At 38.7% G+C, this 25,263-nt stretch overlaps 3 protein-coding genes and 1 long non-coding RNA gene across 9 annotated transcripts in view; 2 read left to right on the top strand and 2 right to left on the bottom strand.

Moving 5' to 3' along the window:
- Nucleotides 1–72: 72 nt before the first annotated feature.
- On the bottom strand, nucleotides 73–7,383 carry LOC128259072 (protein daughter of sevenless). Of its 2 annotated transcripts, none has more exons than XM_052991211.1 (7): nucleotides 7,231–7,383; nucleotides 3,974–4,298; nucleotides 3,134–3,906; nucleotides 2,717–2,828; nucleotides 2,417–2,657; nucleotides 1,495–2,095; nucleotides 73–1,151 (listed from the first exon to the last, which is right to left on the bottom strand). In XM_052991211.1, the coding sequence occupies exons 1-7, from the start codon at nucleotides 7,294–7,296 to the stop codon at nucleotides 603–605; spliced, it is 2,667 nt and encodes an 888-aa protein (XP_052847171.1). In that variant the 5' UTR covers nucleotides 7,297–7,383; the 3' UTR covers nucleotides 73–602. The 2 variants fall into 2 exon arrangements, with proteins under 2 accessions (XP_052847171.1, XP_052847172.1); XM_052991212.1 differs by having other exon boundaries at nucleotides 2,717–2,825.
- LOC128259089 (uncharacterized) lies at nucleotides 4,235–6,057 on the top strand. Its single transcript, XR_008268016.1, has 3 exons — nucleotides 4,235–4,350; nucleotides 5,179–5,283; nucleotides 5,408–6,057. It is a non-coding gene; the product is annotated as an uncharacterized LOC128259089 (long non-coding RNA).
- Nucleotides 7,384–8,037: 654 nt separating the features above from the next.
- LOC128259325 (60S ribosomal protein L8) lies at nucleotides 8,038–10,087 on the bottom strand. The gene is made up of 3 exons (XM_052991631.1): nucleotides 9,983–10,087; nucleotides 9,621–9,760; nucleotides 8,038–8,852 (listed from the first exon to the last, which is right to left on the bottom strand). The coding sequence occupies exons 2-3, from the start codon at nucleotides 9,756–9,758 to the stop codon at nucleotides 8,220–8,222; spliced, it is 771 nt and encodes a 256-aa protein (XP_052847591.1). The 5' UTR covers nucleotides 9,759–9,760; nucleotides 9,983–10,087; the 3' UTR covers nucleotides 8,038–8,219.
- A 984-nt stretch (nucleotides 10,088–11,071) lies between these two features.
- The window catches only part of LOC128259553 (serine/threonine-protein kinase mig-15), a 36,690-nt gene continuing 22,498 nt past the window's right edge, over nucleotides 11,072–25,263 (top strand). For 3 of the 5 annotated variants that reach the window (XM_052992013.1, XM_052992014.1, XM_052992012.1), the window contains exons 1-3: nucleotides 11,073–11,247; nucleotides 11,875–12,008; nucleotides 19,069–19,134. In XM_052992013.1, the coding sequence (XP_052847973.1) occupies nucleotides 11,931–12,008; nucleotides 19,069–19,134 (144 nt within the window). In that variant the 5' untranslated portion in view covers nucleotides 11,073–11,247; nucleotides 11,875–11,930. Of the gene's footprint in view, nucleotides 11,248–11,874; nucleotides 12,009–19,068; nucleotides 19,135–25,263 lie in introns of all 5 variants that reach the window. The other 2 variants (XM_052992011.1, XM_052992010.1) reach the window with 1 other exon arrangement.

Raw genomic sequence — 25,263 nt, 5'->3', positions numbered from 1 at the left:
ATTCGAAAACTTTTCAAACAATTGAAATTCAATATTTGTTCTAGTATTTTCAAGCAAAAACACACATACAAATTTGGTATTATTGTATATTTATTTTTTAAAGCACAAAATCAAGCTACAGCTTGTGTCGCACACGTGTTACATTTATAAATTGTAAATATTTTGTTACCATATAAAATGTGTGTATATATATAAATATTTCGCTTGCGTATATAAAATAACTTGTTTGCATTGTAAAATTAGCACTAAGATCGTTTGTCATGGTTACATTTTTGATTCCGAAGCTTAACAATTATAAAACATGGAAGTGTTGGAAGCACGATTTAAATACGAATACGAACGACATAGATTCAGATACGGATTACAGATTCAAAGCAGCACCCAGAAATGCTGGTGGTGCCGACTTATAAGCTAGATATGTGGTTTACAAGGTGCTGAGTTTGACAATGTTAATGAATGTAAAAAAGCCACTCGGAATTTGCACTTTTTTTTTCTGGTTGGGGCCAGCTGGCCACCGGATAGGCACTACAAAAATTACGGATCCGCAACGTGGTCCTTGCTTATTGCACGTTGTCATTGGTGAGATGTTTTAACCAGCAGATTCACTTGTTGCCGCTGCTCTCGTTGCTCTGCCGCTCCTCCCGAATCCTCTTAAATGCTTCTGTTTTGACAAAGTCCACGAAATTGTAGACCACGCTGCTGGGCACTGGTGCCCGGGCTCCACCCGCATCCACGCCAGCCAACCTTATTCCACTGGCAGCATTGCCACCCTGCGAGTACAGATTTCCCACACTCATGCTGGATCGGTTTAGCAATGGCGGTTTGTTGGTCACATCCAGATCAAAGTACTGCAGCTTGTGCTCAGCCTGAGCTGGTGGTTGTTGCTTTGGGGCGGCAGCAGCAGCAGCCGCCGCCGATCCCACCAAGCTCATCATGGCTGCTGCGGCCGATGCAGTGCGTTGATGTTGCACCGACATGCTGCCCGGACTGTTGGGATGCTGACGATGCGGCTGGCGCGGCAGGGTGCGGGTTTCGTGGAAGAAGGAGGCTCCAGCCGCCGAATGGACATCCGTTTCGTGCGGCAGCACCATGGATAGAGGTGCACCCGAGGAGCGACGCGTTGACGGCGACATGGTGGCCGAAGTTCCCAACTGAAAAGATAATTGAGACAATATTAAATAGTTAATTTAAAACAAAACAAACAATTGTTTTCCTTTTATTAAATTTTAACAGTAAAGACTTTTGAGAATATTCTTTAAATTTTGTAGGAAGTGTAGGCAGAGTTTTAGATGTTTATGTTTCAGAAAAATAGAAAATTCAAATTCTTTAAAAATCATTTTCTAAATAATAAAAAAAAATGCTTTTCCCATTATAGCTATGTATTTGTATATTTAATAAGCCGTAAAATTATACTTCCAAAAATAAAAATGTCTTAAAATTATGAGCTCTAGACCACCGGATACCATTAAAACAGCCCTCATGATTATAACTCACCTTATAGGCATTCGGCTTGCACTTTCTGTCCACGCTGGGCGGTCCAATCGGTTGCTGTAGCTGCGCTGCTCCCAGTTTACTAGTCAAATGCTCTACACCCACCGGCGGCTTGGCCGGAAACTCCTCCGGCGGCTTGTCCTCAACGGCAGGCAATCCACCCACACCCTTTGGCTTTAGCTTGCGATTCACCGGCGGGCAATCCGCTTGCTCCACAAAATCGTAGCGAAACACATTGCCCTCCATTTTGGTGGGCGCTGCATTCGTGTAGCAGTGTCGTGGCAATGTGCGAGCACTGGTGGGCGATGAGGCGACTGGCTGAGCAGCGCCAATCTGGGCGGGATTGGCTGCCGTTAATATGGCAGTCATTGAGCCCAGGCCGGCTGCCATGAGATTCGGTGTGGATGCCGCAATGGGATTGGAGTTGTGCGGACTGGTTACGGGTCGCTCGCTCAGCAGCTGGTTGAGATTGTAGTAGGGCAGTTGGTGGGAGCGTGGAATGTCGTAGCTTTCCTCGATGGTGGCTGAATGGGCATTACGGCGGGCCACGATGGCCGGAGAAGTGTTTTCCGTATCCGACAGCTGCGGCAGATCGCGAGGAATTCTGTAAGGAAGCCGAGTTACTATTAGTTTAATTGAAAAATGTACTCAAGTTTTAAGTTACACTTCAGTAACAGTAATAATACTTGTTCTAAATGTTTACCGAGTGTTAAATTATCACTTTTATCAATAAATAACTTTTGTCGAATACCATAAATAAAGGTTGATTTCTTCTGCTGAAGAATTCGCGGTCTTAATTATGTTTTTATGAATAATAATTTCGAATTAATTATGCTGGTATTTTTGACACTTTGCTTACATTTAACGTGTTAATAACAAATGTAAAATGCAGTGGCTTACATAACGAACCCAGCTTTCAACTCACTTTTCATTCTCCTTAAAGTCCAGTATGAGATTATTTTTGTTCTTCAGCACATTGGCAGGTTTCTCCAGCGTTCTTTGGTCACCAGCATCTGCCAGAGATGCTGCTCCCGCTAGCTTTGAATTCTTGTCAGTTGGAGGCACCACAGCTCCACCCTCTTCGGGCATTTTGGAGAAGCGCTGCGAGTAGGTCAGCACAAACGATTCATTCTCAATGGAACTATCCGAGGGTCGGGTGCTGCGATCTGTAATAAATTCAAAATTAATAATAGTTGTAAATAAAATGTGGTTGTGCAATACGTACCAACATTCTCGCGCAGGGGCAAAGGATGGGCCCACTCATCGTCATCGGTGAAAACGCTTTCTGAATCCGAGTCGGAACGTTGTTTACTGGCATTGGTATTGGCCAATTGCTGCTGGAAAGCAAATAAAACGACATTGCTTTAAAAATTCTATATAAAATCGGATTATATAATTGCCTTTACATACTTTAAAGGTTGTAAGACACGAGTTGGATTGTGAACCCCAATATATTTTTTTAACGGACAAATAAACTCAGAGAATTATTATACAGAAATACATATACAGAAAGGTATATTAAAAAGTGTAACAAAATGATGTACGTAAAGTAAATAATATAGAAATTGAATGTTTGTGTTTTGTACAATTTTGTACAAGGTTGTTGAAAATGCTGCCTGTAAAATCCTTATTTTCAACTTACCAGACTCAAATTGGTGATCTTGGGTGAGTTGGATTGATCGTTGGTCAGATTCAAACCGATGTTATTATGACTACGCGGCGTATCGTAGAACTTGGGATCCAAGTTGTTCAACGGCGTTGTGGGATTGTTTGGTATGGCCACATCTGCTCCTCCGGGAATCGCACTGCCGGTCAGGAATCTTGGAGTGCCCGAAAAGCATTCGCTAATGGGTATATACGGTCCGGAGGCGGTGCTCAAAGCGGGTGAAGCCTGAACGCTGCTGCTGCTGCTGTGCTGTTGGGCAGTAGCCTCAGCCAGGGTTTGTTGGGTGAGCACCAGGTGCTCTGGGAGTTTTCGCACCACTCCATTGGCGTTTACAGCCAGACGAGCCAGTTGTTGTTGTTGATGCTGCTGCAGTTGTTGCTTGGCAGCTTCTGCCGCTGCCTGAGCTTGGATCAAAGCACTATGGTTTAAATACAAAGCAGTTGCCGGCGATGGCGGCGGTTGCTGCTGGGCAGCCGAGAGCAGATCCTGCTGATCGAAATTGGCATCGCATAGCATCGTCTCGCGATTGCTATACTCCGTGTTGACATAAACCGAGTCCGAGTTGTTGTTACCCGCATTCGAGGGCATCGGTTGCTGTTCAATGACCGCCGGTCGTCGCAACTGGGCCGCCGCTCCTCCAGCATTCGCCGCTGTGGTGCCAGCCGAGGAGTGCAACGAAGTGGTGGTCGTATTTTGGGTGGAGTTGCTCAGTCCGCCACTGGAGCTTGTGTGCTGGGTGCGGTTATCATCTGTATGTTGTAAAGAATAAAATGTGTAAGAAGGAAGTGATGACTGATGGTTCAGGAAACAACTTACCTGCCCCCACGGCTCCCAGAGGCAACTCATTCGACTGCTTGGTGTCATGCAGATGGCACACCTGGCAGATGCAGTTGACCCAGTCGCGCATATCCGCCTCCGTTTCGGCAGCCAGGTAATAGGTGCGCTTGGGCGTCTTAATATCAAACATGTACTGGAACTTCTGCTTTCGATTCTCCAGCCGCAGCCCACAGTCCACCTGCTCGCATTGATCCAAATCGATAACGCCCTTCAGCTTGCGGCAGTTGTGGTCGGTGTAGTATTCGAGGCAGAACTGCTCGGGTATCTCGCCCTGCTTCAGTGTGAACCAGCGACGCCGCCAACGCTGCAAAGATACAATGGAAACAAGGCGTTAAAGAGTTGGAATGAGGCGCAAAGTAAGTAAACAAGCTGGGATGGTCAAGGCGCTTGAAGAATCGAAGCTTTCGATAGGAAGTTCTAGTCCTTAAAGCTAATTAAATGGCTTTGTAGATGGTAGTATACCATATTATATCAAATCTATACAAAATTAACTGACATGTCGCCATTTTTGGGAGTTTTTTTTATATCTTGAAGTTTTTCCCATCGAAACTAATAATAATTATGTTATATCTTTACATACAAAAATGTAAATGCAGTGATTCCCCTTGTTCGTTCGAAATTTCCTTTTAAAACGGATAAGTTATATGGCAATACGATTCATATATACCAAATGCATTAAATTGGAGGTTGTGTGATCATTTTTATCAAATAATCATTATTGGTGGGAGTCTAAGATACTATAAAAGATGATGACTAACAGATCGAGATAATTAGTCATCTGGGCAAAGAACATTCTAAAGGCAAGAAAATTCATTTAAGCCATTAAATTGTTATGTTTTAAAATTTTCCAAAATCAGTTCTTTAGAATCTTATTAGTTTAAACTTAAATAGGTTTCATACACATTTCAATTTATTGTTGATTGTGGAAACCGATTAAAAACCTTATATTTATATTTCTGGGAAGCAGTGATGAATTGTGTTTAGTGACAAGGCAAGTTTCTAATCAGTTTATTAAATATAAGACATCCATTTAAAATTATATTTTTGGCTCATTTGAATGCCTTCTTTTACATCAATATAATGTACACATAAGAAATCTCACATTATATTCGTGCCTAGAGCTGGATAAAAAGTGTGCTTTACAATGTTGTTGATGCTTCTGTTGTGTATTATGATACCCTTAGTGAACGATGGACTGTGGATGGTGATATGGGGGTGCAGCAGTCCACTACCGATCCGGCTGACCAGCTTAACGACTGACTATACCATACTATCAACATTAACTGGTGGTGAGTAAGCGGGTGGCGATGAAGCCGATTGCAAAGTCGACTGAGACTGCAGCGCAGCGCTGCTGCTTTTCCGCGAATCATATTTTGCATTGACATTTTCTTGGTTAATCATACACATACACAGCCACACGAATCAACACCCCACGCCCACGTTACCGTTAAATGATTGCCAAAACAGCTGATGAGTGGTTTGAAAACTCCAACTGATAATGGATGGTTTTATTCGGACTGTATAATATCACGCTTAATTGAATTATAAACAATAAACATAATGCCACACACAAGCCAGAAATTGGCACCCCCAGGCGCTTGAAATACGCAGCTTATTTTCTTGAGGCATCATTATTGTTTGTTTATACAGTGGTGCTCAAAATAATAGCAACGAAAGTTTATGTTGATAATTCTAAAAATGGAATGTTTACGTTTTACTTGCCTAGAATTTTGAATTTTCAGGAAGACTTTTGTAATTTCAACCTTGATTTCTAGCTTTTGTAAGTATTCATCAAAGATCAATCGGATTACAAAGTATATTTTACTATCTTTTCGGATTGATTTCCAAAAACGGGTGGTTTAATTTGTAAATGAAGAAAGATAAGTTATACTATTTTGACAGTTATTGTATGCTTAAGCAAAAGCAAGCAAAGTGAGTACAGTGAAACCATAAATTTGGCTTTCAGTAATTGAAAAATGCTGACCTTTTGATCAACGTTTTGGGTGTTCTTGGAACTTTCGTATCCATTATAAGTGGTTTGAAGTGTACACTTTAGAGATGGGCGCGTGAGAAAAGTATCTTATCACGAACCCTTCACGAGATAATAACTCTTTTTCGAAAGAATTAATACATTTTTTAACAAGTTTATAAAATACAAATTTTATTTTTATTAGAAAATAGTTTTAGGTGGGACTATGGAAAAGTTAATATATATTGTATATTGAAGTTTTTTTAAAATCCATTTTCGGGAGATTATGTTCTAAAATTTGGTCCTTGATATGTATATATTTGTTTAGTCCTACATATGTAACTAAACAACCTATCGCGACAAGCACTTCCTGCCACTATTAAAACCACGACACGCACCCATCTCTAGCACTAGCAATAACAACAACTACAAGGAGCTGGAAAGACAAGTGCGTCATTGTTTTTTGTAACTCTGTTGTGTTATCGCCCGTCCACATAAAAACAAGCTATGTACATACATATGCACATAAAAGAAAACATACACACATATGGACATATATGCTACATTAAATTACGGTGAAAATAAATTTGATTAAACGCAACAGTTGGGCGGTAATTTAATACACGAACGGCTCCCTAAAGTAAACACTAAACGGAAAATTAATTAAGCGTAAATTTAGACCAGCGCCAAAAACAAAAACACGTTCCCACGCCAAAAGCAAACATAAACAGAAAGAGAGTGGGGGAGGGAGAAGGGGAGAAAGAGGCGGAGGAGGAATACGAGAAAGAAAAGGGAGAAAACGCAGAGGAAGCCATCGTAAATTCATTCACATTCTGCAATTTCTGCTGCGGTTTTCAGCTTGTTTGCATTCCAATCAACTGGAATTGCAATCCCTCGGTTTAATAATGAATTAAATTATACCACAAACAAGAACGGCAAACAAACACAAACACACGAAAGTAGGCACCAATACAGGCTTAGGGTAATTGTAAAAAAAAAATGCCACTTCCATTATCCATCGTTTTTTTTTTCTTTTCGTGACTCAATCGATGGCCACAGATTACGGTATATCTCTCTTCCGGCCTTAAGTTTACCGTTAGCTAATTGCGGTTTTCTTTTCACATTTCACTAATCACTTGGAATTTTCGATTCGATACGATTTTGATTCCGATTTTGAGCTAGGGTTTTCACAAAAATTCCTTTGGTCTTGTAGGTGAAATTCCTTTTCGGGGTTTTCGGTGTTTGGGGCTTCCGAAAGGAAACTTACTGCTCGCCAAATGCGCTTGGTGGGCGGCGATTTAATTAGCCAGCCTTCGTAGAAAGTGCGATCCATTATTTTGCAGCGCTCGACGGAAATTACTTTGATTTATTTCACTCCGCGCACACCAACAACGTTTAGAGGGACCGTTTGTGGGTTTTATGGCAACACCATGCAGTGTGACCGTGTGTTGTAAGTGGGTATATACCGAATAATACAATTTAAAAAATAAGCTATTTTGAAATTTATAATGAGGAAGTGTATAGAATATTCATCATTAAATAAATTGATAGAATTCTGGCTCAAAAAGTTTATTCCTCAATATTAACAATAATCTTGGACCAATCAACTTAACAAGTTCAAAAAGTTTAAACATTTACATTAAATATAAACATTAAGAAGCCACCAGAAAGTACCTGTTATATTTAATTTGTTTGTAAAAGCTACGTATTTTTAAACATAAAGTTTTCAATAAATTTAAAGTTTTTTAACATATTTTCAACGTAAAATCTATCAATCAAATTTTCCTTTACAGAACTTATCCAAAATTTAAGTTTTTTAAAAAAATAGGATCCTTCAAATATATTTTATGAAATATCTAGGACTATCAGAGTGCTCTGCATAAAACTGCCTTGTCTGACCATCTTCATATCGAAACAAATTGTTTGCGAACAGAAATTATTCTCTTTGATCAAACAATTTAACCCCCATTTCAAGCATGGGACTGTATTCGCTCAGCTAAAACTTATCATTACTAGGAAGCCCAAAACATAAAGCCACGTTTCTCCCTATCCAATTTCCAAAAACATATACAGATTATTTTTTACAAATAAGTTTTATTCCGCCGTGTCAAGTGTATGCCGACAACATACAGATTTTCCATGTAGAATAGCATTTTCTCCCACAGCAGCGCCGCACGGAAGAGTACGACTACTGCCCAGATCTCAGGCGGAACCTGCTCCACGCCGGAATGATCCTGCTGCAGCCAGTGCTCAAGCTTATTTGTCCTTGCTGTCGCCCTTGCCACCACGGATCCTACCGGTACGACGGGCAGCGATGAGACCGACCTTGCGACCGGCGGAGGTGCCTCGCTTGACGGTCGAGGCCTTACCAATATGCTGATGGTTACCACCACCGTGGGGATGCTCCACGGGGTTCATGGCCACACCACGCACCTTCGGCCAGCTGTTGCGCTTCACCTTGTACTTGTGGTAGGCACGACCGGCCTTCAGGATGGGCTTGTCGATACGACCGCCGCCGGCGACGATGCCGACCATGGCGCGGTTGGCCGAGGGCACGACCTTCTTGGCGCCGGACGGCAGCTTGACACGGGTCTTCTTGGTGTCCTGGTTGTGGGCAATCACGGTGGCATAGTTGCCAGAGGTGCGGGCCAAACGGCCGCGATCGCCGGTCTTCTCCTCCAGGTTGCAGATGATGGTACCCTCGGGCATCTGGCTCAGGGGCATCACGTTGCCGATCTGGAGGGTGGCCTTGCGGCCGCAGTACACGAACTGGCCGGTGTGCATGCCCTCGGGGGCGATGAACAGCTCCTTGCGGATCTTGTAGCGGTAGGGGTCGCGGAAGTGGACGACGGCCAAAGGAGCACCACGGCCGGGATCGTGGATGATGTCCTGGAGGGAGTGAAAAGTGGGTGTTACTAATATGATAATACAAAAACCTTATAATCACGTTCGCTAATATTGCTGATATATGAAACAGTATAATTACTCTTGTACCACTTTAGAAAATCTTCAATGTGGGATTTAATAAATGCACTACATTTCCCTTACTTAGGGAAGTTATTAAGAAATTACTTCTGAAACTCTATATGTATGATGCTCATCTCTCTGATCTTGGTCTAAGTCTAAACTCGAAAACGATATCCAGGTATCTCTTCTCACATGGAATAAATAAAAATTCTTATATTCTAGTTCTTTGATAGTCAACTTTCTGATGGGGCAGATGGTTAATCTGTCCCTGTTTAACAATCTCTCACTCCAATGTATATGCAACAGATAGAAACTCTTAAATACTAGTTCCTCCACAGGCAGACCTCGCTGTAGCTTCTCCTGTACCACTCATTTACTTCAAAATGTATCTAAACTACACGCTGGTACCAACAAAAAAATGAATTCCAATTACTACTGAAACGCAATATCTTTAATGCTCAACATTCTGATGTGGCAGATGGATATCCAACAATGGACCTTGAGTACTAGTTCTTCGATGGAGAGTCATTACTGTAGCTCCTCCTTAACTTTCTGATGTGGCTGATGACAAATCCTTCACTTTCAGTGAATATATCCAACAATCTCTCACTTCAATGGACATGCTACATATATAAGCTAGTTCCTCCCTAGTCAGTCTCCACTGTAGCTCCTCCTGGACCACCTACTCACCTTGACAACTCCGCGAATGTAGCCGGAACGCTCGGCGAAGTCCAGGGAACGCAGCTTGGCGGCTCCCTTGCGCTTCTTCACGTGCGCCTTGAACACGGAACCAGCGCCCTTACGCTGTGCACGAATAACGCGACCCATTGCTGCAAAGGTAAATTCACACAATTATTGTTTGGCATCCACTTTGGATATAATAATCATAATTTAACGCCCGTCCATCGCAACACGCCACGAAATATCGGGATTGTCGGGCGTCGCCAATAACAGGCCCCCCATTTCGGGCGCCATTTTCCGTGGATGTTGCGATAAATGTTGTTAAATTGCACGATTTTTTTTTGGTTTCGGCGAGCGGATGCGGATCGTACCAAAATTTCGATGGAAAAGAAAAGAAAGAGAGGGAAGTATCAGTGTGACAGCAGAGGTGGGCCCCAGTCGATAACACCGCGGTAACAGCGTGCTGTTAAAATGACATTTCGTGCTGTTGGGCGCGAAAGGCTTAAGCGATTCCGCTTGTTGAAATATAGCCAATTCATATTATAGCCAATTCACAGTATAGCCAATTCACATAAGACTCCGTCTACCGTTTATAGCCAATTTACATTACAGTATTTTTTGAGGAAACGATGGAAAGACGGTGAAAGGGTGAAACTCCAATTAACACTCCCACCGTCTACCGTCAACGACTTCTTCTTCCGAGTGCTCAAAACAATGGTTATGTATCAGCCCAGTCCCACAGAGCCCATCCAAGTGAAATGGTTGGGATTTTTAGTGGATGGTGGTCTGGTGTTCCCACAGAGCCATCATCATCCTTCCACCATCCACCGTCCATCCAAAGTCACAGTGGCGTATGGAGAGATTTTTGGAGAGGGCATATCACTCTATTAAACTCTTTTAGAAGTACTTTTTTCGGCTCCTTTTTTATTTTAATGCTATGGGTTAATTGTTAAATAGATATTTGAACTTTTAAATAATGGCTTATATCTACTCTGTATTAAAATTGCCTTCTCTTTCGACTGCGCCTCTGGTTCACGGAAACAAAGATGGCCAACGTGTCAATTCAAATTCTTTCGCGCCAAGACTTTAGCGTTGGACCGAAAAAACATCGGCTAAATATCGGCAAGAAACGTAGGGAATTTTTTGACTCGGCAAAACCTTACGCACCATCTTTGATTTTTTTCTTATCTGAAGATTTGACAATTAAATTTTGATAAATTTGAAGAATACATTTTTCAATAACGGCGCAAAGTGATTTGTACTCAGAATTTAACGATTCGTTATTGGCACCCGTGAAGTGCAACTATCAATTTTTTGAAAACGTCGATTGATGTTGACATCGATGCTGCCAAGCTCCCAACCACCGAAGTTTTCAACCTCAACCACCCGACCAATCGATTTTGGCATCGATGTTTCTCCACCTCGATTGCTCTATTGTGAATGGATTGGTCGATGTTTTGCCATCTCTATTGTAAATTCGAATTCGAGAGCGAGAGGTGCGAGATTTTGGCGTCGCGTTGAACGGAAACTCGCTCTGATTTTCACACAGAATCGAATCGAAACCGAAGGAAATTGAACAAGTCTGCTGTTTGTGCGATGCAAAAGCGATAGGCCGCCCAATCGCTGTGCGTGAAGAGTATGTAAAACCAAATCCAAACGGGGAAAATCGCGAATATCCTGCGCGAGAAAGGAAGGAAAAAAGCGAGTGGCAGATTTTTTATGTCTACCTCTACAAACACATACGCAGGCTGCTGGTGTGGGTGTGTGTTGGCTGGTCTATCGGAGCGCCGCTAAGTAAAAATCAAATTGTGCAGTGTGTGTCCGAAGAAGAGGCAGCAGTCGAAGCCGCAGTGATTAATAAAGGTTTCGAAGGCGAATAAAGATTTTTAAAAGTGCTGGGAAATTAAGAATGAGCCGCGCCCCGTTTGCCAAATGTTAACTAACCCACACACACACAAACACTCGGTCACAAAAACACACACACACACGCAGGCAGAGGGAGAGAGAAAGAGAGATAGTGAGAGAGAGAAGAAGAGCAGAGAAGCAAAAAAAAAAGAGAAAAGCTGTATGACAGCAACAAATAGTTTGTTAATTGCACGGGTTTTTTTTTGTGATATTTAGCGCTTTAAGTAAATACTATTAAAAATTAAAATCTTATCCTTGAGCCTTGCTTCTTCCCCTCTTGTTTTGCCATTCTCTTTCGCCGTTTCATTTGCATTTCTCCCATTTCCACCTCTCTCCGCTCCTCTTTCTGCGTGCAAAGAAGCAGCAGCAGCAATTCTCCAGATCCAGAAGAACAACAAAAAATAGCAAATCAAAATGGCGCACCAGCAGCAACAACAACTAGCTCCATCGGTCAACTGTTCACTGGACGATATCGATCTGACGGCCCTAAAAGTAAGTACATAACGTAATGTTTATCGGAGATGGAGATAGAGCTGCCCGAAAATAGAGCTCCCCAAAAATAGAGGCCCAATATTACCCACTCCCCATCATCTCTATTCATTAACACGCCTCGCCCAATTAACGGGAAAGTGACCGCCCCGTGATTCCTCCAGGTGTGGTCGTTTACACTTCAATTTCCGTTCATAATTCGTTCAAATGGGACTATTGAATTTCATCAATTTATTGTGGCAATCCCACATTAAGTTTTATAAATCAGTTTGTGTAATAAATACAATCCGTTCCCTATATTATATTATTCGATTAAATAGTTTTTCTCCAACTTATTGCACTTCTGTTTAATGGGACTATAAAAGTTCATAAAATATTTATGTTGGGATTAAAACTGAACTTATATTCTTTTTACAGATTAAATTGGCTTTTACCTAAAACAAATGTATTCTAATTTAATATTTGTTTGTTTCTGCATTAAGTTCATAAAAAAAACATTTGATTAAGTACAAGAAAATCACTTATTATATTTTAATTATAGTATTTATGTTTTTAATTACAAAACTTACAACCAAATAATATTATAATAAACTGATCCCCTTTTGCCTTAATGTTATCAACTCTTGAAATAGCTCATCAAATTTATTTATTTATTTTCTAATACTTTTTATTTGTTTGTACTTAATTAATTAACAATTATACTTTAAATTTAGGAAACTGACGAATCAAAATTCCAATAATTCCAAGAAGTCAGAAAACGTCAGAAACCAATATTTTTATTTCCTTTAGATTATTGGTTTTCACAGCTGATTTTGATCAACCCTCAACTGACTTTCCAATTGGATTATTCCCTAAATATTAAAGCCTTACCATTTGTAAAGACAACCCTGTGAGGAACTTTGTTCCATAAATACCCCAGAATATCTTATACAATGCGACTCCACCATTGGCCTTTGCAGTCGTCAAACCCTTGAAGGTTTCCCCGCACATTTATGCAAATTGTTTAAAAGTACAACAAAAGAGAGCATTTCTTTGTGTTCGGTTTTTTTTTTTTGCCACTTTGCCATGGCAACCAGAAAAGGTTTTTTTTTTTTTGCATTTTTATTCTCCCCCTCGAAGCAATCACAATAATAATCGAGTTGATAGATGCATATTGGCATTTCGATTTCATTGCCTGATAGAAAACCACCCAACTTAACACCCACCCTATATTTTTGTGTGTGGGAGAAGTGGTGTGCGCAACTTTTGACCGGCCGGTGTCATCTTCTCCGCTTTGCCAAGCTATTTTTTGTTTCGTTTCGTTTCTCAATGAATTTTTCGAGTCCAAACCCCCTTTCGCCCGCCTTGGCCCCCCTCTTAGCCCCCCTTTGGTCCGCACGCACTGCCGCATGCGTTTGTTGCCTTTCTCTTTCACCAAACACTCACCACTCTCACCACTACCACCACTTGGTGGCGGAACGGAACTCACCACGCCCGCCGGCCCCACGTTGGGCGCCTTCTCTTTTGCGCACCCACCGAAAGTTCAGTTTCGCACGGGTGTGTGTGTGTGTTTGTGTGTGTGAGTGTCCGTTTGTTGACTCTGCCTGGAAAATGGGGGGTGGTGGGGTGATGGGCTTGGGTCGTCGCCTCGCTGCTGCGGCATGTGCGCCGTTGAAAGTGTGTGTGTAAGTGTGCTCCACACAGATGAGGTCAATATAATAGGCTTTAACGGGGTCCTTAAAAAAGTGTATTTTGGTATGACAGAAATGTATTTTCTTATACAAAATATTTAAAATTTGCTTTATTAGAAAAATATTATTAGCATAGACATCGCTTTAAAAAGGGTTCCTTTTTTAGTAAAACCGAAGATATTTTTTAGTTCAAAGACTTTTTTTAGACTTACCCTTGAAGACTGAAAAACCGCCAAATGTCGAAATTTTTAAATTTGAATTAAAAGAACTTTAAAGTTTAAAAGATAACTTAATATTACAGCTTAAAAGCGATTTTACAAAACTATTATTTTGACCCCAACTGTTTGTTCGTGTGTGTTTATGAAAAATTGTTCATAGTCGATGCAGAGCGACGAAGACGAGACAAAAACGAGACAAGAATGAAAAATGTTTAGTTTACTTTATTAAAAGGCGGCAGGCAGAAGCGAGCAGAGCAACACCATGCGTGCTTTTGTATCTATGTGAGCCGCATGTATCTGGAACTGTATTTGTACTCGTATTTGTATCTGTGCTGCAGCAGACAGCTTGAAGATGGTGATAATGTGGATCCAAATGATAATGATGATGAAAATGATGATTAAGATGGAGCACACACTGGCTGCCAAGAAAACCGACGACGAACCCAAAGCAAAATCAGCAAAAATGGCAGCAGGCATGAGAATATGAATTGTGTGTCTTGTTTGAAGTGTTGTTTTTATTTTTGTTTGGCCTTCTCCTCCTTTTGTGCGAGGAGGCGGTAATGTGGGCGTGGGCGTCCCCTCAGTCTGCATGTCTGCCATATTCTGCTGACCTGTCTGTGCGTGGCTTTTAAAGGTCATTAAACACAATGCGAGTGAGCTGGTGGAATGTCCCGAAATAGAAAACGTGAAAAGGTCAGAGTCCTTAAAGCTTCGCTCTGGTTATTTCTTTTAAAACTGGATTGTTTTATGAGGCTTCCGTTCTGGTTATTTGTTCACACGATAATAACTCCATTCCTCATGACCGATAAGATAGCGCAAACTGCATTCATCAGCACAAATTTCATTAATTATTTCTGTTTTTTTACGACTCCCCCTTTATTTGTATTATGTGCAGTTTCTTTTATTCTCCTCTGATAAGTACTCAAACGCGGTTTGACTTCTTTTTGGTGTGGTTATTTCTTTGTCTGCCTTTTACACTGGAAAAAATAAACCTAAAAAGGTAAGGTTATCCTATAAGCCTTCTATGTACATATGTACATACACATTTTAACCAAAAAGATTTGTGTTTTAATGTAAGAAGTGATATTTTTGAAAATTTAAAAGTCCTTCACTTCCCTCAGTGTTGTTGTTTATTTTAATCAACATTTATTGCATTTCGTTAGCTGCGATAAACGTGTTCGCCCACATTTGTTCGGTTTCCATGTGTCCGTCTGTGTTGCAATTTGCTCTAAAGGAAAACGGCGGCAAAGAATGGAAAAAATCCACACATGTTTCAGTTTTTGTGGGTTAAAACAACATTGGCCCCGGGGAAATACTTTTTATAGAGTTCGGGAAGAGCCATCTCTACACTATCGAGTGTGTTTATAAAAGCGAATTTCCTCAGAGTATTGGGAAATCTATCTATTCCATGTGGAACTGTGGAAATGTGGAAATCGGTCGGGAAATTATCAGCTCTAATCAGAGTTGGCTGATGATATCCAAAATGTAGGTAAATAGGTTTTGTGACGTCAGCGGAGTGCATTCCTAATCGAATTGGCCACGCGACCCACACAAATTAAACCACCAAAGAGACCTAGTTTGGATCACTGATAAAAATATTGGTATTTTTAGTCAATTTCGATTAAATCTTAAAAATCATAAAATTCAATTATTGAACTTCGAGTATAAAGATTATTTATTAATTCAGATCAAAATTAAATTTTAAACGGTTTTAATTCCACTTAGAAAACGTAAGAATGCTTTGTATTTCATAATAATTTTCTTAGTGCAATCCACTGAATCTGCATAAGCCAGATCCATTGAATTGCATGGGCGTCCTAATATGCAGTCAGTCCTGTTTTAAGCCACTCTCCTGCTCTTTGCATTTTTTGCTGCTAACTGGGCCAAGCCTTTTTTAAGGGGAAGGGGAGTTCTGCGCTTTTAGACAAACAAACAAAACAAAACAAAGCAACTCAAAAAATTCCAGTTTGCCAGGCGAAGCAAACTGTAATAGTGAAGCAACTAACCGAAGAGACAGACGGCGACAAACTTCTGGATTAAGACAGTAGTAAGTCGATAAAAAAGATTAATCTAGAATCTATAAACTACCTTTCAAACTAAAGTATAATATCAGACCTTGAGTTAGACAATCAATTACTAGTAACATTAAAATTCAAGATTCATAAGGATACATGAAAATGTTTTAACCTCTATTTAATGTATTAATTTTTGGGAAATATAATCTTATATTTTCATTAATCACAATTAAATCAAAAATAAAGTATTGTCATAATTTAAAAAAAAAAGTTCATGTATTAGAAACCTTAATAAAATATTTGCATACATTAAATAAATATATTACAAATTTGTTTGTTTATAATTTTATCCAAATTATAATAAGAAGCTCCACTGTACCGCCAGCGTCTGCGTTGGTCCGCTCTTTCGGCCTCCAACGGGTTGTTTAGTTTAAGTTTTAGTTGTACCCGTTTGGACAAATACAAAAACAAACAGAGCGGCCGAAGCAACAACAACAAGAATATAGGGGGGCCCAGAGACGTAAGGCAAACAAAAGGCACAAGGCGGAGGGGGAGGGGACCAGGGGGGCACATGTGGCGGCAGCTGGACAATTTCCAAAGAGAGCGGCAGGAATGAACCAGCAGTAACAACAACAACAACATCCGAACCAGCCTGTTTTGCCTGCTGCCAACTGATAACTGTAACCAAATCTACACGGGGAGAAAAAATGGATATATGCTAGCATCCCTGATTAGATTTTTAGATGATTACATTTTTGTTGTGTTTTGGAAAAGTGAGTTCCGTTCGATTTAAATTAAGCCTATAAAAATTTAAACCAAAAATATGTTTGATTATGAAAATAATATTTCTATTCCCCAAAAAATTGGTTTGATTTATAGAAAACTATCATAAAAACTAAAATCAATAATTTAGAAGATTTATAAGTTTTCTTTTAAGTTCTATAAAAAATCAATAAATGTTTGAAATCTTACTATAAATAAAAGCCTAGGCCATTTATGTTTGGGTTCCCTTAAAAAAATTGTTGATAATATTTTCTCCCGGTGCATGATTGCTGACCACCGTCTAGAACTTTTTTTTCTAACGGCTACCTGCCCCAGGTATTTCCATTTCCATTTCCCTCTCCGAACAACTCGCCCATTGCACTGCTCATTTTGTTTTTGTCTTACTTAGCTTAACATGTCAACGCTAATGAGTCATGGAGTGAGTGGTTCCAGCAGCAGATACTTTTCTCTCGCGTTTTCTTTGTCGTTTTTCACTCCATTCAGTGAGTTCATTTTTCGTGAATTTTTAATTGATTTTTACAACGTGAAGTAATCAGCCATAAATAGCAGTAATTGCTGCCGCACTCCCAGCATGTTTTCTTTGTCTCTGGGCTGTTTTCTCTCTTTTTTGCCTTTTCTTCTGCCTTTCCCTTTATCGCATGTGTTTGACACACTTTTCGGGCCTTCGAGTGGTAGAAAAAAAAAAAATAGGGCTGGGGGTGCAGCCATAAATCTACTTAAAGCGGCTTCCATAGTTCTTCAGTTTTTCCGCCATCCCCCTCCCCTTTTATTTTCCCCTATTTGTTTATTTCGTGGTTTTTTTCTTTACTTTAACTATATTTTTTTGTGGTTGTTGACTTTTTGTCTTTTGGTCTCTAATTCCTGAAGCTTAAGGAGCTTCAGCAACCCTGTGAAGGAAATCATAGGGAAATTCAAAGGGGGGTGAAAGACTGCAGTTCGCTTGATGGGGATTAAAGTCGCATAAAGCCTGACAACTTATGATATGCCATAAATCAATCGTTTGAGGATGCCAAAAGACATATATTGTCCTAATACCATTTCCCCATAAATAACGTATTGATTTTTCTTAAGCTTATCCCTCGTGACAACCAATCTTGTTAGACTTCAATCAACCTTATTTTAAGTTAGTCTGCTTAACTTGTTGTGGAACTTTGGCACCAACTGAATTTGGAGCACTAACTGCACTTTACTAACTTCTCGTTATTTGTGGAAAATCAATTGAATTGTACACTGAGAGTATTGCAATACTATAAAACTTTAAAAAATACCTACATTTTTGTATTTACTTTTGGAACGCTATTACTCGCAACAGGTTTTAGTAATAGTGGTAAAACAAACAAAAAAGCAAATATTTATAAAAAACTTATAATATATTACCGTCAGCATGTCTTATAAATAACTTTTATATTGCAATTTTTTCCTATATTCACTGACGCTATAATTCCCAACAGGTTCTGGTAATAGTAATACAAGATCAAAGACGAATAAAAAAAAGGCAAATAATTATAAACAACTCATAAAATATTGTCGTTAGCATAATTTATAAATTACATTTATATATCATGGTTAGAGGCATAGATAACAACATAAACTTTGTTGCCCTAGGATAATAAGACCATCAAAAGACCATAATAAAATTCTAAGAATAGCTTCTTAACCAGCAAACCTATTAAATCAATATCTATTGAGTACAATTTCTTTATGTGCGCCTCGTGGCTCTTAACCCCTCAAATTTTGCCGTAGCTGTAAGCGTCAACTCAGGTTGTCAAAAAAGTCAGTTACCTGTTGAAATGCCGACGTTCTTGTTTTTGTTGTTATTTTAATTGGCATTTGCCTTACCTGTCGGTTCTGGACGTCTTTGTAATCCCAATTCCCAAGTCCCCCTTTGCCCTCATCACCTGCGCGCTCCAATAAAAATAGAAAGCCTCTTGTTTTTCTTCTCGTGTCACGCCCGTGTCACGAATTGCGTGTCAATGAACTCGCATGCAATTTGTATGGCTTTTGGGATCGAGAATGGGCATGAAAGTGTGGGGCGGGGGGATTGGGAATGAGAATCCGAATCGGAATTTGGAAATCGAGGATTTTTATTTTTAACGCAGTGCCAGAGGCACTCCGCTCCGGACTTGTCTCTCCTTATTTGTATTGTTATGCCTTAATAATTTGTTTACAAACAACAAAAACAAAGCGTAAACGTTCGTGTTTAAAGGTTGTTTAAGTGGTGCGGGTTCTGAAAAAGAGGGATTTAAGAGGGGTTTTTTTTGAGGGTTCTTTGTTTGCTTGTGTGTTCGGCAGCTGGGAAAAAAAGGATTTTTATTTTTCGGGTGTTTCCACACATTGATTTTCCCTAGCTCATCCATATCTCTTTTCTGTCTTTCAGGATCCAGCTGGCATCTTTGAACTAATCGAAGTTGTGGGCAATGGCACCTACGGTCAGGTCTACAAGGTAAGCAATTTGTTTATGTCTTTAACATATGTTTTATTAGCTGCTAACGACTTGGCATTTTTGTGGCTATTTTCGTGTTTAAAATTTGCTCGTGTAAAGTTTTTATTACTTTCTTTTCATAAGCAAATTTTCTTTGCAGAGAGCAATGATCTCAGATTTTTCTGAGAGTCACTTAGTCTCTTTATAATTAGCAATCGTTAGAGTTTCTGCTTGACTGCGTTTCGCTTTAGTTTTGCAGTATGTTTTTTCGCAAAAACAAAAAAGCAGAAAAAATATATATCTGAGTAAATGTATATACAGGGTGACGCCTCATCTTCTGTCTTGTTCTGGTCGCTTTAATTAGTTTGTGTCCGCTATGTTGTCTAATAACTTAAAGCGGCGAACAAAACAAAAAATGACTACAAGCCAAAACAAAAATGCAGAGAACGGATTCTTCTCACACATTAACACATTTTTCTGGCTTTTTTCGCCTGCAGGGGTATAATAGTAATAGTAGAAATAATAATGAAACAAAAAAGAAGGGAAACTAAAGTTTTAAAGACGAAGTTGGAATGCCCTTAGATATCTTATACGGAAGATTATCGAGAATTCTTAGAAAAAGAAAAGCAATAAATAAACTTCACAAACATACAAATTTTTATGTCCATTTTTTAGAATCTATAAGAACCAACAAGTTTTAGGCTTTAGAACTTTTGCTTCACAGATAGTAGTAACATATATAATAAAGGTGCAATGCACAAAATAATTATTAATCACATAAATATTTAGAAAATCTTATATTATATTATAATCTTTGAAGGACATTTAAATAAATGCAATCATAGTGCAAAACAAGATACAAACATTTTAAAAGAATCAAATTTAATGGAAATGTTTTTTATTTATATCTAAAACTATTACACCCTATTGAAGGGTAAAAGAACAACAGGAACAAGAGCCCACAATCATCATCATAATCACACAGCTAAACAATGCCTTGACTTTGTGCTTGTATTTAAATTATAAGTTTAAAAATGTATCTGCAAGATACAACTGTGCAGCAGCAGCAGCACAGGCGGCGGTACAAAAATAGACATTGCTTTTGTAAATTACCGTTAGCTGTTGGAAAAATCAGAAAAAGCGGAAAAAGTGTGGCATGCGCCGCTTGGGAGGCCAACGGCAAGCTGTTGTTGTGCTTGGGCGTTCAAATTGTTGTTGCTGTTGTTGTTGCATGTTGCTGCTGCAGTAGATGTTGCTGTTGCACTTTGTGGGGGTCGCCGCCGGCATCTTTGTGATGAATGCAACCAAATTGAGTTGCCGCCACTGCTGCTGGATTTGCCTCAAGTTGTTGTTTATCGCCTCTACAGATCCCAAAGTATTTTTATACCCTTAAAGTGGGTAATTTGATTTGGGAATTGGGCTTAAAACTGCATTGAAAGGAGTAATTTGGGCGCGATAAGGTTTTACTACTTCTGAAAAAAAAACTGTAAAACCAAATTGAGTGCAGACAAATTCGGGTTTTGGTAGCAAATAAAACCATTTGTGTTTTTTTAACAAATGTTGAAAAACAACATTTACTTATATTACATTATTAAATAAAAAAAACTTTAGATTGCAAGGGTAAGATTACTCCCAGTTCTAAAACAGCATTTATTATCGCAGAGTTGAGATAACTAAGGAATGAGTAATCAGTCAGTGAATTTCCATTTTAACAATCAAGGTGGTTTGCGCACGGCTATTCAAATTTACTTAAGTAATTTCATTTCCATATCTATTTTTATTCAATTTCTCGAAATGACCAGCTCTTTCACGTTGCCCCTATAAGGTTCCTCTGGTGGATTAAGCTCTATCGGTTACACCATTTCATGAAATTGTGCTGTCAATCAGCTAACAGCTTTCAAAAATATCTTTAATTTCAAATGTTTATGGCCGCAAATTTTGCCAACAAGAAAAAGTGTCTGTCAATTGGTTTCGCCCACACAATTGAGTTTGTTAGGGTTTCTAAGGTAACCAAAATATTTGGCAGATTAAATCGTAATTCACATAGAAAAATATAAGTTAATTTTGGTTTTATTACAATATGTTTATGAAGTCTTTATTATAAAATGTAAATAATGGTATTAAACTAAGATCAATGATTGTAAAGAAAACGTCCATTAAATCACAATTGATTATATAATTATTTATCTAGTGCTTAAAGAAATTTTTTATGAGAAATTTTTTCGGAATCTCGGGAATTGAGACAAAAACAAAAGGCTAAATAATCTCTTGATGTTTATATTGTCTTTTTTTTCATATTTTCAATTTCTCTCTTTTCTTTTGAGAAAAAAAATTGAATGATGATTTAGTCATAGCTTTGTTTTCTGTGTACCCGCAGATCTTTAAAAACTTGTTAACTCAACTCGGCGACGTCTTTGTCGCTCTAAGTAGTTCATTATTCCGCAGTGGCCGAGCATCTGTGGTAAATTAGCATGAGTAATGCCCCCAGATACTTTGTGTAGCTGATTTGTATCTGTGTCTGTATCTGTTTCTGTTTCTGCATGTGACTAGAACGCGAACGCACTTAAAAAAGTAACGGATGCGGAGTCGCCCGGTGTCCATCCACTTGCTTCGGTTTATGTCTCATTTCGATGGCATTTATTTGGCTGTGGTTTTAGCCGACTTTACGCTGATTGACTGACTGGCCAACCGGTTTACATTCGCTTTGGTTATTGAGCTGCGATTCGACGAGAGCCACCTTTTTGGCCCCAGCAACTTATCAAACGTCACACAGTTTTGTGTGTTGACCAATTTTTGCCCATTTGGCCAAAATGCCTGCTTAATCATAATTTCATTTTGGTTTGGTTTTTTTTTTTTGCTTTTTGGGTATTTCGAACAACATTCAATGACGATCTTCAAGCATGAGTTAATTTAATTTCTGGGAATCTACTTTTTCGCAAAGCTCCTTTGATTTATGATTGTCTGTCTTTCGTCCGTTTGTTTAGTTTAATTTTTTTGTGTTCGCTTTCATGTTTGTTTTGTTTTGGGCACTTCCGTTTTATTGATAACTTGATATTTCCACCAACTGCTGCGCCGTTTGCTTTTTATCGCACTTAATAAGTTGGCCAAAGTGTCGTCGTCAGTGAGTCAGAGACTGTGCTGAAATGGAATCAAGAAGTGCAGGGGAGGATCGGATCGGTGGAGGTGCCATTAGCCACATGCGGTTTTACGGAACACGTACAAGTGCAACGTGTTAACGGCTTTGTCCCATGTGCACCGATTTTTTTTTTTGGTATTGGGGGTTGTGGTGCGTTGTTATAATAAGAAGTCTGACTTCAAACGTGGTCAACTGGAAATTGTGAGCAGCGGACAGTAGGCAAAGTTCAGACAAAGAAACGGGAATTTCAGATAAGTTTAGAAATGCGAAAGACATTTATGTCTAATGTTAGTTTTGGTTTCCACAAAGTTAGTTCTGCAAGAATTTTGTTCTACTGACAATTGATAAACCTTCACCACATTTCAGTTGGTAAACGCCATTTAAATAAAAAGTGCAAAGTTTAGATGGCTTTATGTTTTATTAAATTGTCTATAATAATATAAATTTCGCCTGTAACTCGAGAATGCATTTTTTCCACCAATATGTCTTATATTCTGGAGAGGAAAATCTTAACTAATTGGATTTTTGTCAATTTCTAATTCCTTAACTTAATTTTGAACTAACTTGATATAATAAACCATGTTCCCCAAGTCAAAATATGAACAATCTTTGATCTAAGTACATATAAAAACGTGTTGGCAGTCAAACAAACAAACACAGGCAAAACAATTTCCGCAATGTTTATAAATGTTATTTTTGGGGCTTGGCTCCCGTTAGTTTGCCGCCCACGCAATAAAAACAACGACAGCAGCCCACTACAACAGTTGTCGTATAATTAACATTTTTCATAGCTGGGGCGAACTTTGACCCAATTACGGGGAACTCGAGAAGGAAGCAAATGGATTGAGGCGGAGGTGGAGCTTCAGTTGGAGACAGACAAGTGCAGACAGTCAAGACACACAATACATATTTATGAGCGAGACATGATAATAAAGCACGCAAGCAAATAAATGAGAAAAAAAAAGAAAAAATTAAAATTAACCATCGACGCAGGCGCAGCCAGGCAGAAAAAAAGGCAGAAGAGGCAGAAAAAATGTGCACTGTGCAGGGCGGTCAATAAAAATAAAACACGACAGGCGAAACATGCAAAATACATTAAAGCCAATAAACAAATCAAGCAGGAAGCAAAGGCAAAACCGAGCAATAGGAAGAGACAGAGAAATACAGAGAAGAAACTACTTCTATACAGACTTCAGACCCCATAAAAAAGCCAGCAATTAGTGCACGAGTACCCAAAAAAGCATAAAAGGCTCTCTCAATGTCACACAGCTAAAAAGTGACGAAATAAAAAAAAAACAGAAACTAATTATTACGCAAATAGTATTTGTTGGATAGACCCCTAAATAGTTTTAACAAACACAAGTCATTGACACGTTCCCACAGTGGGTACACGCATAGAAAAGTTATATAAAAGTTTTACATTTGTTTATGCATTGCTAAGCATGTTGTTGTGCAAATACAAATTTATGTAATACTAAATTTATTTAATAAATTGTATTATTATTTTAAAGAGATTTTGTAAAATATAATTTTTTATAAAGAATGAAAGGTTGTTTTTGTAAGTATAAGCTAATAGTATTAACTACATTCGTTGAGGATCAGCGTAAATATTTGAATCCTCTTTTAAAAATAACATTTTTATTTAACTTTAACGATATTTTTGTTAATTTAAAGTTATATTGGTGAAGTAATACTAAAATATAACATGATATTATCTTTTAAGATATTACATCTTAAGCAACAAGTTAAAATAAATTGTGTAAAAATAGTAAGTGTCGATCTAATGAAGTACGATTTTTTGTAGTGTAGAGCAGTCTCCTTTCTCTTTCCCAGCTTAACAAAAATTTAAATGATTCCTCTTTCTATCTTTTCCCATTCCCTGCATTTTCTGCGCTATTTCTCGCTTATTGTATTTTTAGAGGTTCACTAACTTTCCGTCTGCTCTGTTTTCGGTTTTCGGTTTTAGTTTTCAGTATTTCGGATTTCGGGCTTTCTGCTCCGCTTTGTTCGCTTAATTAAATCTCTAGCCCTGACACTTTTTTCATTGACAAGGCAACGTGTAGTATGTATGTGCTCCCTTCGCCGCACTTTTGGGCCAAAACAATAAATGGGATTTTGGGTTTACGCTTTCAGGTGTTTTTCGCAAAATGCGAAAAATAAAAAGAAAACGTATTTTTTTTTGCTAGCCACAGCGCAATCCATGATGGGAAAAGTCATCGAAACGAAGTTGGGTTTGGTTTGGGGGTTATGGCGATGGGGTGGGGTATATATGGCATATATAACTATACGTATATGTGTGGGCATCCAGTAACGACCTTGGGAAGTTGCCTCTTCTTCTTTGACGCCGGTGAGTTGGTGTCGAAGCTGCTAAGTTATGCATTTTATAATCTGTCTGCGTGGGTTGCTCTTTTTTTTTGTGTGCTTTTATTTATTTTTTAACAGCTTTTGTTTTTGCCTTAAATTATATATGCATGTTGGAAGTTGAAAATTTATCACTTTCGAAGGCGGCGTGTGAAATTTTTGTGGTCTGCCCTCTCCACCAAAGTGAAACCACAAAAAACTATTAAAAAAAAAGGTTGATCAAAGGTCGGGGTTTTGGCCATTAGGAAAAGCAAAACATATGTAGATTTGCTGCCTCATTTTGATTTGCTAATTGGTTCATTTAGAATACCAGGAAAAGCAGATTAGCAAAAATTTGAAAATATATTTTATAGAGTTCTGTTTAACAGGGGAATTAATTTTTTTTATTTCTTTATTCAAGAGGCTATGATTCAAATAATAAAGCAGATACCAAGAAATGAAAGTAATTTTAAAACTGATATCACATGATATCTAAATGTTTTTTTTGTTATGTTTTAAAAGCATTGTTTGTATCTTTCTATAAATATCGATTTGAACCCTAACTTTTTATCTTTGTGTGGATGGACAATTGACCTACTTTTCCAAATAAACTTTGAAGGCCCATATGACCAAATTACCGCCCACCAATCAGCAAATGAGATAACTCTCTTTAT

This window comes from Drosophila gunungcola (assembly GCF_025200985.1).
Source record: "Drosophila gunungcola strain Sukarami chromosome 3L unlocalized genomic scaffold, Dgunungcola_SK_2 000005F, whole genome shotgun sequence".
NCBI classification, from domain to species: domain Eukaryota; kingdom Metazoa; phylum Arthropoda; class Insecta; order Diptera; family Drosophilidae; genus Drosophila; species Drosophila gunungcola.
The sequence above is the reverse complement of the archived record's forward strand: the minus strand, read 5'-3'. Positions and strand labels throughout refer to the sequence as shown.

Bases quoted from the DNA above. Each gene is read 5' to 3' on its own strand.
- LOC128259325 (XM_052991631.1), bottom strand. From the start codon at position 9,758: ATGGGTCGCGTTATTCGTGCACAGCGTAAGGGCGCTGGTTCCGTGTTC. The intron at 8,853-9,620 runs GTGAGTAGGTGG...CACTCCCTCCAG, and splicing joins ACATTCGCGGAGTTGTCAAG to GACATCATCCACGATCCCGG.
- LOC128259072 (XM_052991211.1), bottom strand. From the start codon at position 7,296: ATGGATCGCACTTTCTACGAAGGCTGGCTAATTAAATCGCCGCCCACC. The intron at 2,658-2,716 runs GTACGTATTGCA...AATTTATTACAG, and splicing joins GCCCCTGCGCGAGAATGTTG to ATCGCAGCACCCGACCCTCG. The intron at 1,152-1,494 runs GTGAGTTATAAT...TTATCTTTTCAG, and splicing joins GCAAGCCGAATGCCTATAAG to TTGGGAACTTCGGCCACCAT.